General features: G+C 38.9%; 1 protein-coding gene across 2 annotated transcripts in view; it reads left to right on the plus strand.

The window, feature by feature from the left end:
* Positions 1-12208, plus strand: part of MSH1 (MUTL protein homolog 1) — an 82330-nt gene that overhangs the window by 45044 nt on the left and 25078 nt on the right. For both annotated transcript variants that reach the window (XM_089150675.1, XM_089150676.1), the window contains one exon: positions 1765-1832. In XM_089150675.1, coding sequence (XP_089006801.1) covers positions 1765-1832 — 68 coding nt within the window. The remainder of the gene's footprint in view (positions 1-1764; positions 1833-12208) is intronic.

Genomic DNA, 12208 nt, shown 5'->3' on the forward strand with positions numbered 1-12208 from the left:
CTATTAAAAAGAATGATTTTAACTGAGTCTGTCTGTGTTACCTGCTGGATTTGAGTCTCTGCATGATATAAACCAAATCCTAGGGTTTTGAGTCTTGATATTTTTCCCTAGAATTAGGTTCACTTTAGGATCTTAGGGAACAAGCTGTCTTGTAGGAATCAGGATTTCAAATAACCAAACAATACCCAAGATGGGTTTGTCCAGGCTTAGAAACAATGAAGTGTAGGTTTAGAAGCTTGTACCCTTGCTGTAATTGCAGTCTTGAATCTGGAATTTGGTTTAGGGTTAAGCTCTGAAGGTGTGAAGGGTTGGGAAGAGGGGTATGACTGTTCAGCTGTTGCTGTTTTATTCTCTACTTTCACGTTATCTATAATGGGTTTGGGTCTGTCCTAGTTGGTTTAGGATAGGTTTGAAGAGTCCTAAAGTGGTGTGGATGCTAATCCTAAAATGGTGAGCTATTTCGAGTTAGGGTCTGAGAGTTATAGGTGTTTCAGGGTTGGGGAAAATTCTGCACTTAGGTTTTCTTGGTTTCCCATGCTGCCACAGGTTAGAGAAGAAGGCAGGAAGGAGGTAAGGAAATGGGGAAGGGCTGTATTAAGAGTTAGGGTTTGAAGGGTAAGGGATGACGCAGTGGTAGTAGGGTGGTCGTCAGGGCTCGACAAGGGTTTTTTTTTTTTTTTTTTTGGGGGGGGGGGGGCTAGGGATGTCTACGATAGAGGGAAAGGGTGGGCGAGGGTTTGCGTGAGCTACGGAAGAGGGAGGAGGGGCTGGAATGGGGAGGGGAGGTGCTGTACTTACTAGGTTAATGATAGGGGGTTGATGCAGTGGTTAAATTGCTGCTGGGGATTGAAAAACTTAGCTGGAAGTTGGAGAAGATGATCTCATACTACTGCAGTGGCCTTCCCAAGAAGCCACGACTTGACTTGCCTCCAAACTAAGATTTATTTTATTCAATTCAACTTGTAATTACATGGTTTGAAGGCTTTATTTATAGCCTCAATTATGAAAAACATAGGAGTTAAAGTTGGGAAACCAATTAGAACTCTAACTGGCTAACCAATTCTAACTCTAATGACTAATTGACTAAGACTTTAACATACACAAAAACCCTTAACCCTCCATAACTTACTCTAGAGGACTCCAATCCAAATTCTATGAGTAGATGTGGAATCCTAGTAAAGAGTAGAATCAAAGTGGACTCAAATAGTAGTTCCAACATTATTGAGAACCTCATAGACTAGGACTCTGCAATATAACTTTCAAAATACTAAACCAAAAAATAAAACAAAAATAGATCTAGAGTCCAAACAACAAACTGGGCTCGCTGGGACCCAAACATGAGACACTTGAATTTTGCCAAAATTACTAAAATGTCCCTGGTTCAAATTAGGGGTCCTAGGGTTTGGGGAATCAACCCTAGGCCCCATGGTAACTCGTGGAAGTAATTTACATCACTGCACTTCCATAAATACTCCACTCAGTAGAGGATTTACTTTTCATGTACTTCATTATCTCTACTAGTCTTAAAAAGATACCTGTATTCTAGTCCTTATTCATGAATTGTTTTGACTCATTCATAATTTCTTTAGTACTTCTATTTATTATAAGCTCCAAATATTTGCATGGTCTTTTATTTTTTCCCATTGTCTATATGAAATTTTTGTTTTTCTCATTTATAATTTCCTTTCAGAATGTTTTCAGATTACCCTTCTTATTTATATGAAATGCTTTTCGTGTGTACGTTACTGATACTTATTTTGGCAGCAACATGCAGACTTATGAGCAATGTGAAGTGCTCAATTCCTGAGTTTACATGCGTTTCAGCTGCAAAGGTTGTTTTCTGCTTATGATATGCATCTATTTTGACTCAGAATATCTCTTCATGTGTTTGCATCTATCTTGACGTAGAATATCTGTGTGTGTGTGTGTTTGCACGCGCGCACGTGTTTATATATGAAATTGCTTTCTGAATGTTAATTTTTTTTTATGGTTTTTCTATCTTCAAATAGATTTTCTTTAATGCATGATATGTATAGCCTTTTGGCATTAGTAGTGAGAAGTGAGGTTCCTTCTTCATGATTTTGAATACCGTGGTTGGATTGAGCAACTGATGTAAACCAGGTCTAGGGCTCAGGGGTAATCTGGTAATTTCCCTGGACTTAGGGTTTGTCCATGAGTTTCTAGCAAAAGGTGGAAGGTTTTAGGGTTTCTAGGGTGGTTTAGGGCCTGCTGAGACTGAAAACCAGATCTGAACTCTATTGCGAACTGTATTTCTGATTTTGAAATTCGAATCGAACAGTCAAACTAGGTTCCGACTAGAGTGGAAGAAGGTTATTCCTTGCTGGGTATGCTGTCCAGAACTTACTCTATTGCTGTCCTTCAAAATAGAATGTGATCTGATTGAACTGACCTTCACAAATCAGATTTCTGGGAGTTTAATTTCTGCAGAATTTCATGGTAGAAGATGACGTGCAGGTTTTTCTGATGTTAGGTTGTAGGGCTGATTGAAAGAAAATAACATTAGGGGTGGTACCTAGGGGTTTATGCGATTCTAATGGGGGGGGGTGACAGGGTCTTGAAAGGGGCTGGATTTAGGGTTTCCTAGTGGGAGTGGGATATGGTTGCCGTGGGAAGAGGGGGAGAAGTTTAGGGCTGCAGGCAACGAGGGGGAAATCTGGGGTCTTCTACTTACTTGGAACTGCTGGAATGGGTGCTTGAAGGTTGAAGAAGCTTGCTGGGATGTTGGGAAAGCTTGCTGGACTTGATGAGTTAATCTTTGGAACTGAATGTTGGCTGCTTGAATGCTGGAAATTAAATTAAGAACTCTCAAAAGACAACCTCCGGGTCCCCCTCGAAGGAACCCTGCTACTCACTCAGGTAGTTAACACTCTAATTCTTTAATTCATCAAATCTGCCAAATAACTTACATTAAGAGGCTATTTATAGCCTGAGAATAAGACTCAGACTGGGATCGCCTTAACTGATGAGATCCAATTATATCTTAAACTGGACTCTTTATCAATACTAAAGAAAATGAATCAAATTACTATCAGATTTCAGCCCTTAGATTGGAATCTCGCTTATCTTTTAAGAAACGTGCCAATTAGCTAAGACTAGAGCTACCAACTTAAAAATCAATCTGGACTCGCAATAGAAGACTCAAGACAAATCCAACTTAGACTTAAATTGACTTAACCAAATTCTAAAATGAAATTCATGTGTAAATTAAGGGCCAAAATGCCCAAAATACCTCTCCTGTAGGGTTCGACCACTTCATAGAGGATTCTTGGAACCTTCTTGGGGGCCCCACTAAGGATTTTGGCTAGGGGGTCTTTGTGTTCACATCAGCAACTCAGCCAACTCAGTTCGGAAATTTGCTTTGTAAAGTTTGATTCATTGAAAAATTCACCCACTGTTCTCCATTTCACCCACTGTTCTCCCCCAACCCTCCTTAACAAAAAGTAAGGACCTTGAAATTCTATGTTAGACCTAGTGATTGATCCAATGCAAGATGGAATGAAATAGAACATGAAAAAGAGAGAAAGAACAAACGATATTTGTTGACGGAGTTTAGTCACTAGACCTATGTCTCCGGGTCTCAGGATTAACCCAGTGCACTGTGAACAAGTTCAAAATCAATACACCATACTTTTCAATGATTGAAGAACATGAAACTCTTACTGGAGATTCCAAAATGTTGAGAAACACGACTATGGTAAAATGGCTTGAATTGATCAGTATGATCCCAAGCTCTCTATTTATAATAAAGTGGTAAAAACACTATTACATAAATACCCTTATTTGGGTAACTTGAAAATAGAAAATTACATGAACAAAAACTCTAATAGAGTTGAATTCCTAGTAGCACTCAACCAACACTCTCCCTTAAGTTGGGGCATAGATGTTAGTCATGCCCAACTTGCCTACAATAAGAAGGAAATCTCCTTCAAACCGTTAGTGAAAATATCTGCCACTTGATCTCCAGACCTCACAAAAGGTATGCAGATGAGCCCTTGTTCCAGCTTTCCTTTGACAAAAAACCTGTCAATTTTAATGTGTTTAGTTCGATCATGTTGCATAGGATTATTAGCATTACTTATTCTACTCAATCTTATTTTGAAAGACCTCTATAGTGTGCCTCACGGGAGTGGTCTCCCCCTAACCAGGTTCTTCACATGGTTCAGAAAACGAAGGGGGAGAATTAGAGTCCTCAGCTATACTGGTTGAGGTCTCCCCCTGGTTAGAAAACTCTTCTTGAACTCTTAAGTTGAGTTGTGGTGGTGTGTGGGAGTCTGTGTGTGTGATAAGAAAGTCTAGAGTACGAAAGAACACCTCTCCTCTAGGACTCTCCCCTTGGAGAGATGTATAGTAAGGACAAGACTCATAAAAAATTACATCCATGGATATAATGGTTTTCTTGGAAGGAGGATGATAACATTTTTACCCTTTCTGAGTGGTAAAAATACCCTAGAAATATGCAGCGTAGGCCGCGGGGAGCTAGCTTACTCTGGTGGGCTGTGATTTTGGTGTAACACACATCCAAAAACCTTTGGGGGAATAAGAAAAGAAGATGCTCCCTGGAGAATCTCATTAGTAAATGTCCAAGTATCCTACTAGACATCCTATTCATAAGGTAAAATGCAGTGAATATAACATCACTCCAGCATTGGTCAGGGACATTAATAGCAATCATAATTGAACGAGCTATCTCTAAAAGATGCCGATTCTTCCTTTTAACAACATTTTGGGTAGCTGTATTAACACAATTGGTCTGGTGTATTATGCCAGAGTCAGAGAGATATCTCTGAAATTCACCGTCAATATACTTTGTGCCATTGTCACTGCGAAGGATCTTCACAGTGGCATTGAATTGAGTTTTAATCATATTGTGAAAATCACGAAAACATCGAAAAACCTCATTTTTTTTTGTTTTAAAAGATAAATCCATGTAGAATGAGAGTGACAATCAATAAAAATAACAAAGTACCTATGACCAGTAATAGACACACGTCGGTAGCGCCCCCACATATCAGTATGAGTTAGCACAAAAAGAATATATTTTCTATTATGAAGAGAAGGTAAATAAGTAGAACGAGTTTACTTCGCAAAAATGCAGGCTTTACAAAAAAATTCATCCTTGTTGCAAAAAGAAACTAAATCAAGAAATACTTTCTTAAGAGTTCCTAGAGGGGAGTGACCTAGCCTACGGTGTCATTGATGAAGGTCTGATATTACCGAGTGGACCTGATTAGAAGATGCAGTCAGAGCTGAAGTAGATCCTCCAATTGGCTTGAGCAAATAAACTCCATTGTTTAGTTTACCACGTCCAATCTCCTTCTTTGTTATCAAATCCTGGAAGACACAGTAAAATGGGGAAAATATCACTGTACAATTCAGGTCATGTGTAAGACTACTGATAGAGAGTAAGTTAATAGAGAAAGAGGGAACATGTAAAACTTTAGATAAAGAAAGTGACAGAGAATGCTGAATGGTCCATTTTCTAGAAATGGAAGAATAGGAGTCATCAACAATTTGAACTTTATCTTTTTCGGAAGTTGAAAAATAATGTAAAAAAAAGGAGGATAAACCTATCATATGATCTGTGGCTCCTATATCAATGATCCAAGGATTAGAAATTGAAGAAACATAAAATCTTGTAAAAGTTTTACCCGAAGTAGCAAGGTAGGAGTTGGTATGGGTAGTAGAGGAAACAGTTGTGGAGGTTGTACCGGCAATAGAAGACTGTAGAATACGTCGCAAGGTAGCTAACTCCTCTTGTGAAAAAACGTCTGTAGAGGGTTTTGTGAAAACCATCTCAGAAAGATTAGCCTTTGGTTTTCCCCTAATTTTTCCCCTTTCTATTCAAAATCAGTTGGTTTTCCATGAAGCTTCCAACAATTGGCCTTGGTATGATATGGTTTGTGACAGTCACACTTGACAATCTCCTTAGCCAAATCAGATTTAGTGCTAAAAGACTGTAAGGCTGATTTCTCCACAATAGGAGCATGAAGCATGGCTAATCAACGGCTTTCCTCACACTGAACAAGGGCATAAAACTGTTCTAGTGTAGGAAAGGGAGAACGACTTAATACTTGCACTCTGATTTGATCATATTCCACATTCAAACCTGCCAAGAAGTCATATACCCAAATCTTATCGATATGCTTCCTATAAGTAGTGACATCATCTGGATTAGTGGGGTGATGTCCCCATAATGATCTAATTCCTGCCAAAGAGATCGCAACTCAACATAATATTGAGCCATAGTCAATTCGTTTTGGGTAGTCTCATGAAGCTTCTTTTGTAGCTCATAAACCTGTGCATCATTTCATAATTGTCCATATGTTTCAGTAGTAGCCTTCCAAATTTGGGTTGCGGTATCAAGTAATAGGTATCCACGAGCAATATTTGGATTCATGGAATTCAAAAGGAATGACATAATAAGAGAGTCATTCGAGATCCATTTATCCTGAGAAACACCTGTGGTGGGAGCTTTGATAGTGGTGCCCGTAATGTGTCCAACAAGTCCTATTCCGGCAATAGTTAAACAGGCAGATCGAGACCAGATCAAATAATTTGTCCCATCAAACCTTACCGAAAGAGGATGAATAGTGGGTTGATGTTCGGAGTCAATGGAGGTAGTAGTACCATTGGTGGTTGCTATGCCAAAAAAATGTCTGCAGTTCTTCAGTCTTCACCCTTTCAAAACAATTGAAACGTTGTAGAATGGAATAGCTAGACCACCCAAACAAATCTAGGGAGTTACAACATGCATCGAAACTTGGAGGAGAAAACCCTAGAATAACAACACCCAGAACCCTTATCGTGCTAATGAAAGAGATGGCCCAACAAGACTGGGTATTATACCCTGGTTTAACCAGTGACTTGCGCTGGTTCAAGATAGAATGAACCATGGCAACCCAATAAAGATGGGCCAATAAACCTACTAAATAAGAGGGTGCATTTACAGATTAGCCATAACAGTACACATCACTAAACTAAACGAAACTAGAAAGGAAGAAGATAATGATTTCATATTGTCTCTGTTACTGGCATAATCTGAATCTGCATAACCATGCAAATATAGTTTATTAGATGACTTTAACCCCTTATTAACAGTTTCCCTTAAGTACCTTAAGAGCCACGAAACCCAACCAATGTTGTTTACCACATTACCTGGGTTGGACATGAATCTACTAAGAACACTGACTGCATAAGATATATCTGGTCTAGTACAAATTATTAAGTACATAACAGACCCAATCAAATTAGGGTGTCTAACCTTAGCGATCTCAGCCCCTCTCAAACTCGTTACTAGGACACTATTAATTAGAAAAGCTAAAGTGAGTAGCTAATGGAAGTTTATTTGACTTACACTCAAAACATATTAAACTTATCTAAGATTTTAATCAAATAAGAACTTCATTAATAAAGATGGTTCCATTTTCCACATTCCTATAGATCTCAATCCCCAAAAATTTGCTGCTTTGCCCTGACTCCTTCATTTCAAGTTCTAACTTCAACTTATCTTTAATTTCAGCAATCAGGTCATAACAAGAATATGCTATTAATATGTCATCAATATGTAAAAGCAAATATAATACAGCAGAATTTGAAGTATAAAAAGTAAGGGCAACTGTTATACTCACTCCTATGGAAACTTATGCTAAACATGAATGAGTCAAACCTTTTGTTCCATGCGTAGGGGCTTGCTTAAGGCCATAAAAAGACTTCTTTGAAGGCAAACTTTGTTCTCATTGACAGCAGTCAAATAACCCAACTTCTTTAAAGACAATCTTTGTTCTCATTGTCAGCAGTCACATAAACATCAAGCTTTTCCAAAAACATGTCAAATTGTACAACTAAAGACAATGACAACCTAGGTTTTATACTTAACAACATGTGAAAACACTTCATTAAAGTACGCCCCTTCTCTTTGTACAAACCCCTTGGCAACTAACCTTGGCTTGTATCTCTTGGAGTTAGTAACTCCATCATCCTTTATTTTAAAAATCCATTTACAAGGTAGTAATTTCTGATTTTTATGTATCAACAAGCACCCTGACCTCATTTTTATTTATTGAATCTAATTCTTCTTTTATTGCCTTTAACCATGACTCTTTATCCTTATAGATGATTGCCTCCTCTTAAGTATTTGGGTCAATAGACACTAAATTAGATGCTGCCTCTTCAGCTAATGCAGACAAATGGCCAAATATCTCTTTGGTGGTCGTATTTCTTTCCTAGAGCTGCCCCTAGCCAATAGATAATTACTCAATCTTGAGTCGTCCCCTGAACTGCATGCCCAAAACAGGTTCAAGTGCATATATTTCATTGTCAGGTTCAACAAACCTTCTAAATTGGTTTGAGGGAAGGTCTTTGGTGTATCAATAACAGGTCCATCTTGGGTCTTAACTAAGTCTTCATTTTCTACGTAAGTCATGGCTTGTTCAAACTCAAATTGAGTGGAATGAGTCAATCTTTAGTCTGATGAAAGGAGGTTTGTGCTATGTTGTTAAAAGACTTGAGAAAATCCTGACTTGTGTTAGAGAGACACAACAGGTCCTTTATTTAAGTAGGTTCTTTATTTAGATTAGAAACTTACTTAAAATAGAACAGATCTTCCCACTCTGGGAATATTTCATAGAGCTATCCAACGACTGTCCTTAGCGTCAACCATAGCGTAGGCTTTCTACAAAGAAGGGAAAGTTTCCCATTAAAGAATCTGAGTTTGTATTTGATCATACTCAATATTTAGTCTAGTGAAAAATCATATACTTAAGCTTGTCCTCCCACTTCTAATATGCTGCAACATCAGCCACATAAGATGTTGTAAAATGCCCATAGAAGTTAAGAGTCTAATAATTAGCTCAAAGATTATTATATGACTAACTTACTAAGACAAGGTAAGCTCATTCTGTTGCAACTAATGAATCTTTCTTTTGATCTCAAAACGTTGGGCATCATTACCAACCTTAGAGTAAGTTTCTTTTGCAACTTCAAAATTTTTGCAGGAACAGGAAGTAGAAGGTAGCTTTCTGCAATACTTGGTTAAATGGAATTGAGAAGAGATCCCATATAACCAAACATCTATCTGTCCCCTGCTTATTTTGGTCTAAACTAGGAGATGATGGTTTAACAGATGTCCCTGAAGATGGCCTGTAAGACCACGAGTACCAATTGCAAGAGAAGCGGAAAGAGACCAGCAAGGGTAATTGGTCCCATTAATCTTAACAATGGTCATCTGAAAGGGAGAAAAATCACAATACCAAGAAACAGAAGAAACGAGAGGGTCCTCAATACCGTATGTACCAAAAGAGGTAGAAGTAACTCTATTGGCCATTAAAGGAACAAAAAAGGATCATGCACTAAGGAAAAATAGATTTGGCGGGAGAAAAATGCTCACCACCACAAACAGGGCCTGAAAAGGATTTTCTTTGGGAGAAAAATTTCAGAATATAGGAGAGGGAGGGATGATGGCCCTAGAAGCACTTGCAAAAGAAGGCGACTGCTGTAGGGCCAATTGCAAGGGTCTAGGCGGTAGGCCTAGATGGATCACAAGGGACTTGCGATCCCTCTGGGACCTACCGCAGGTCTGAAAGGCCGTGAAAAGGGAGGCAGATGTGGGAAAAGGGTTAAAGGGAGGTATCAACCACTCTAGGAGAGTCACAGATGAGTGGCGACAATGTTAAGAGTGATCCCAATAGGCTAGGTAGAGGGATGATGGTCCTATGGGGATTGCATATGTGTGGTGATCCTTCTAGGACCTATTACTGGTGGTTTTGGGAGATTTTGGTGCTGCAATTGGTGGTGGAAGGGTGGTTACAGGCTGGCGATGGTTGTTGGGTGGTACAATGGAAGGGGGAAAAAAGGGAGAAAGGATGTGGCGAGGCTGGTAGAAGCCCTGTGATGGCAAGAGGAAGTAGGAGAAATGGCGGCAGTAGTGGTGGTGTTGTGTGATGGGGATTTTTAGGGCTATTGGACCAGAGTTGGCTCTGATACTATGTTGAAAGATTTGTTGAAATCCTGACTTGTGTCTGAAGGACATAGCAGGAGCTTTATTTATACTAATTACTTTCAAAAAAATAAAATAAAAAAATAGAACAAATCGTATCTTCCCAATGTGGGAATATTACAAGGAAAATAAAAGATCCGAATAAGACAAATCTACCCTCAATAATAAGGTACCTATTACTACTACTACTATTATTATTGCCTTACAATAGATGATGACTCTCAAACTCAACTGATCCAATTCCCTGAATTTCATATTCTTTGTTTAATTTTACTTAAGTTTACATTGAATAGGGTGGGCTATTTATAGCCTTACAAATGGAGGGGAAGACTTATTAGACTCTTAACAGAAAATTAAAGACTGAATTAACTTGGGAATCCTTTATAGACTAGGATCCCCCTTATAGACCGTAAATAACAAACACAAATAAAGAAATTAACTTCCATATCAATACCTAATTATCTTAAAGGGATCTTAACTTAAAATAGATTCCTGATGGCACTTGAACATGATCAACTGAAACAATGAAATAAGATCAGATTTGGACTCCTAATAAAACCAAAGTTCTGGAATAAATGTAATTAACTAAATAGGAGAATAAATGACCAAATTGCCTCCAAGGAGTTTTAGCCATCCCTTAGTTGTGCCTTGGGGCCTAAATTAGGGCTTTGGTCAAGGGTGGAATTTCGTTCTTGCATCACTTCTCTTGGCATAAAGGTCACATAAGTAGCAGTGATGGAGTCGGGCATAACCGACTGTCTAGAAGAACCAGAAGATGGCTCCTGTGAGCTCCTTCTCCACCAAGGCCAGACTTCTTGTAGGATTTTGCACCATACCATCAAGACCAGGAGATTTTGAGTCTTTCATATCAAATACCACCTTTATTTCTCCCTGGATATGGGAACTTCTAGCATTTTGTTGTTCACCAACAACCCTCCTTTCAGCGGGATATTAGGAGGCAGCTCCCTTTGGCCTTTGTCCCTTCCCATGTTTGAAAAACCTTGGCAAAGAACTCGATAGCCTGCTTTTTATTGTCCTCCTCTAAACTCTAAAGTACCCCTTTTCTGATTTTTAACATCCAGAATGTGGTTTCTACTCTGCCTACTATTCACTAATTGATGAATGAAAACAGCAGTAAGATCCCCGAGTTGTAACTACTGTGCTCTAGGTTTCTCCCTAGGGACTTTTTCCTCAACCTGCAGTGTTGCTCACTACTCACTTTTTGCTTCTCTTTGTCTGCTTATGAGGCTGTGATGTAAGCACCAAGCAGGCACCCAACAAGAGCTACAAGAAGCTCTAACGTCGATAGACTCTTGCACAAGTCCCTAGGGGTATTTTTGTCTTTGTCCGTAGTTTTGTTTGTTTATTTATTTTGTTGGATTCTTGCTTAATTTAAAGAATCCTAATTGTGTCTTATTTCAGTTATTAGTTGTGGATTCTAAGTAAGAGTCCATGATCAGGCTAGAGTTGGGACTCCTAGTATCGAGTCTTTTGGGAGCCTTAGTTTTATGGCTATAAATTCAAAGCCCACTGCTGTGACAGATCAGTTATGATCAATGAAAATTTCAGTGAACTATAAGGAGGCATCTGGTAGGTTTCTGTTAAACCAGCCACAGATCTCAGCCCACTTCCTCTGCAAGAACAGCAAGCAAGTCATTCCGCACCCAATCCCTAACCCCAAGCCATCAACTGTCCCTTTTATCTCTCTCTCTCTCTCTCTCTCTCTATATATATATATATATATATATATATATATATATTGCAGTGCCCTTTTCACAAGAATTCTGTGCAAGAAACCCAATAGTCCCTGCTGGCCCATTCCCCAGTCAAAAATTACAACCCCAATCCGCTCTCAGGACACCCAAAATCCTTCAATCATCAAGCCTGATCCTTCCCCTTCACTCAGAACCAAGAAACTGCCCCTTCCCTGAAAAAAGAAAAAGAGAAAGAGAGAAAGAAAGAAGAAAAGGGTGGAAAAAAAGAAGAGAAGGGTGGAAAACCGGAAAGGAAGTCAGCAGGATTGGGCAAGAACCATTTGATTTCCATGCCCCTCTGGCTGCAAACTTCCCATAACCTTAAAATTTCCAAATTTGATCCTTTTTGCAATCCCATCCAGTTTTCTTGAAACCCTAATTTTACGTTCTTTTCCTAATTTCTCCCAACCCATCTAGGTTTTGTTAATTGAGCTTGTCC

The sequence above is a fragment of the Hakea prostrata genome, chromosome 3 (genome assembly GCF_041222555.1).
Source record: "Hakea prostrata isolate BN-2017 chromosome 3, UWA_Hpros_2, whole genome shotgun sequence".
Lineage (NCBI taxonomy): Eukaryota > Viridiplantae > Streptophyta > Magnoliopsida > Proteales > Proteaceae > Hakea > Hakea prostrata.